The 2,776-nt window shown below is 42.3% G+C and overlaps 1 protein-coding gene across 1 annotated transcript; it reads left to right on the top strand.

Annotated features, from left to right (window-relative positions):
- Nucleotides 1-580: 580 nt before the first annotated feature.
- Nucleotides 581-2,429, top strand: LOC137814623 (Eukaryotic aspartyl protease family protein). The gene has a single exon (XM_068617450.2). It carries the CDS (start codon nt 863-865, stop codon nt 2,261-2,263), a length of 1,401 nt encoding a protein of 466 aa, XP_068473551.2. The 5' UTR covers nt 581-862; the 3' UTR covers nt 2,264-2,429.
- Nucleotides 2,430-2,776: the final 347 nt, after the last annotated feature.

A 2,776-nucleotide genomic window follows, 5' to 3' on the forward strand; every position in this document is an offset into this window, starting at 1 on the left:
ATTTAAGATTCATTAATTAGACTATTTCAATCATTAAATGAAGAATAATGTCTCGATTGAAATCGGATAATCACTCATACTATTGACCTTTATAGATCAATAGAAAGAAAATGACATATTTTTGAAGGATACCTAGATAAAACATATTTCATCTTAGTATTTATTACTCTTATTACGATAATAATGCAGCAAACTTGAATGTCAAAATTTCTTGTTTTGTAGGTAACATTTGAATATCTCAGTATTATGGATGTAGTTAAATATAAGCAGATAAAATGCTGAAGATTCCTGAGGAGCAATGTAGTGTTGTGTGAATGTGTTAGGAATTTGATCTTGGATTAGTCAGATTTCTTTTGAGTGGAAATGGAAGTTGAAATTTGGCTTCTTAATGTACTTCGGTCAATATTTTTTTGCATGGAATAAAAGTAGAAAAGAAAAATAGACAGACACTTCAAACACTTGCATAATTAAGTTGAAATGATTTTACACTAATTACAAATTGAATTGATATAAAAAAAAACCTACATTTTGAAGGAATGTTTTGAAAGAAAATGAATGTTTCTATTTGTAAAGTATGTACACATTACTGACACGGTCATAGTACACCCCCTATCATGAAAAGGGAAAAAGTATAGATAGGTATAGAATAGAAAGGGAGAAAAACAGATGAGATGAGAGTGGAAGAACTGAGCAGTAGAGTCCACGTAGTGCCGCGTGGAAACATAAAATTCCACCGTAGCCGTTGTGCCAAGTTTTAATTTAATTGTTATATTCCATGGCCGTGAGGATCAAATCTCACTGCCACTGCATTTAAAAACAGACAAACAACCTCAAACTCAATCACCTCATTCATTCCATTCTAATGGCTCTTCCTTACATTATTCTCTTAACTCTAACTCTCATCTATCACGCTGCATTCACTTCCTCCACCTTCACTCCCAACACCATCACTCTCCCTCTCTCGCCTCTACTCACCAAACCCCAATCCTCGGATCCCTTCCACTCTCTCAAACTCGCCGCTTCAGCATCTCTAACCCGGGCCCACCACCTCAAACACCGCCTCAATGCCCCCTCCGCCGCCACAACCCAAGTCTACCCCAAAAGCTACGGTGGCTACTCCATAGATCTCAACTTCGGAACCCCACCCCAAACCTCCCCCTTCGTTCTCGACACAGGAAGTAGCCTCGTCTGGTTCCCCTGCACCTCCCGCTACCTCTGCTCCCATTGTCTCTTCCCAAACATCGACCCCACCAAAATCCACTCCTTCATTCCCAAAAACTCCTCCACCTCCAGACTTCTCGGTTGCAAAAACCCCAAATGCGGTTACCTCTTCGGCTCCGACCTTCAATCTCGCTGCCCCCAATGCAAACCCGATTCCCAAAACTGTTCCCTCACTTGTCCCCCCTACATTATCCAATACGGTTTGGGATCCACAGCGGGTTTCTTACTCCTCGACAATCTCAATTTCCCCGAAAAAATTGTTCCCCAATTTCTCGTAGGTTGCTCCATCCTCTCCATCCGCCAACCCTCCGGCATCGCCGGCTTCGGACGCGGCCAAGAGTCTCTCCCTGCGCAAATGGCACTCAAGAGATTCTCTTACTGCTTACTTTCCCACAACTTCGACGACTCCACGGAAAACAGCGACCTTGTTTTACAAATTAGCTCCACCGGCGACACCAAAACCAACGGCCTCAGCTACACGCCGTTTCACCCCAACCCCTCTGCCAACAACCCTGCGTTCCTGGAATATTACTATCTTAGCCTCCGCAAGGTCATCGTCGGGGGCAAGAACGTTAAGATTCCGTTAAGTTTTTTGGAGCCCGGCTCTGACGGTAACGGCGGCACCATCGTGGACTCTGGATCCACCTTCACGTTCATGGAACGACCCGCTTATGATTTGGTGGTCAAAGAGTTTGTGAAGCAGCTGGGGAATTATTCCAGGGCCGAGGACGTTGAGGCTCAATCTGGGTTAGGTCCCTGTTTTAATATTTCCGGCGCCAAGACCGTGAATTTCCCGAAGTTTACTTTGCAATTTAAAGGCGGCGCAAAAATGACGCTGCCGGTGGAAAATTATTTCTCGTTGATCGACGATTCGGAGGTGGTGTGTCTGACCATTGTCTCCGACGGTGGCGCCGGTCCGGCGACGACGTCCGGTCCCGCCATCATTTTGGGGAACTATCAGCAGCAAAATTTCCACATTGAATATGATTTGGAGAATGAGAGATTCGGATTCGGTCCTCAGAGTTGCAAAAGGAAAACTTAGTGTAGTAATTGTAAATTAACGTGCGTAGTGGTGATCGTTTGTTCTTATTATTTCTTTGTGTTTGAGTTAATATGCAGCAAAAAAAAACTATTCATTTTTTTACTGCGTGATTGCAGTATGAATGCTTACAATGATTTGAAATAAATTGATACATATTATCTGATTAGCTGATGAAGTGCATACGAAAAGTGTAGTTGGTAACACACATGTTCAATTTTTGTGTGCTATAATCTTTATTTGTGAGTTTTAGGTAAAGGAGCGTTTTGAGAATGTGATCGATTCCTTTTCATACTCTTTCGTAGATTGTCTTTCATGTGAGGGGAGGAAAGTGTAAGGTAAAGTGTTGGGTTCTTTATTCCTGCATTATTTGCGGTTCTTGTTTGTCCACGAGCCAGCACAACGATAAGTTGCTATTCGTACAATTATGATAAAGCAATGTATATTATTTTGTTCATCATCACCGACAGAGTAACAGTTAATATCCCATGCCATAAGTGATCATAGTTATTTTCA

Source organism: Phaseolus vulgaris, chromosome 1, assembly GCF_051622355.1.
Source record: "Phaseolus vulgaris cultivar YP4 chromosome 1, ASM5162235v1, whole genome shotgun sequence".
NCBI classification, from domain to species: Eukaryota; Viridiplantae; Streptophyta; class Magnoliopsida; order Fabales; family Fabaceae; genus Phaseolus; species Phaseolus vulgaris.

What these genes read in the sequence shown, in the direction of transcription:
- LOC137814623 (XM_068617450.2), top strand. Translation starts at nt 863, where the DNA reads ATGGCTCTTCCTTACATTATTCTCTTAACTCTAACTCTCATCTATCAC.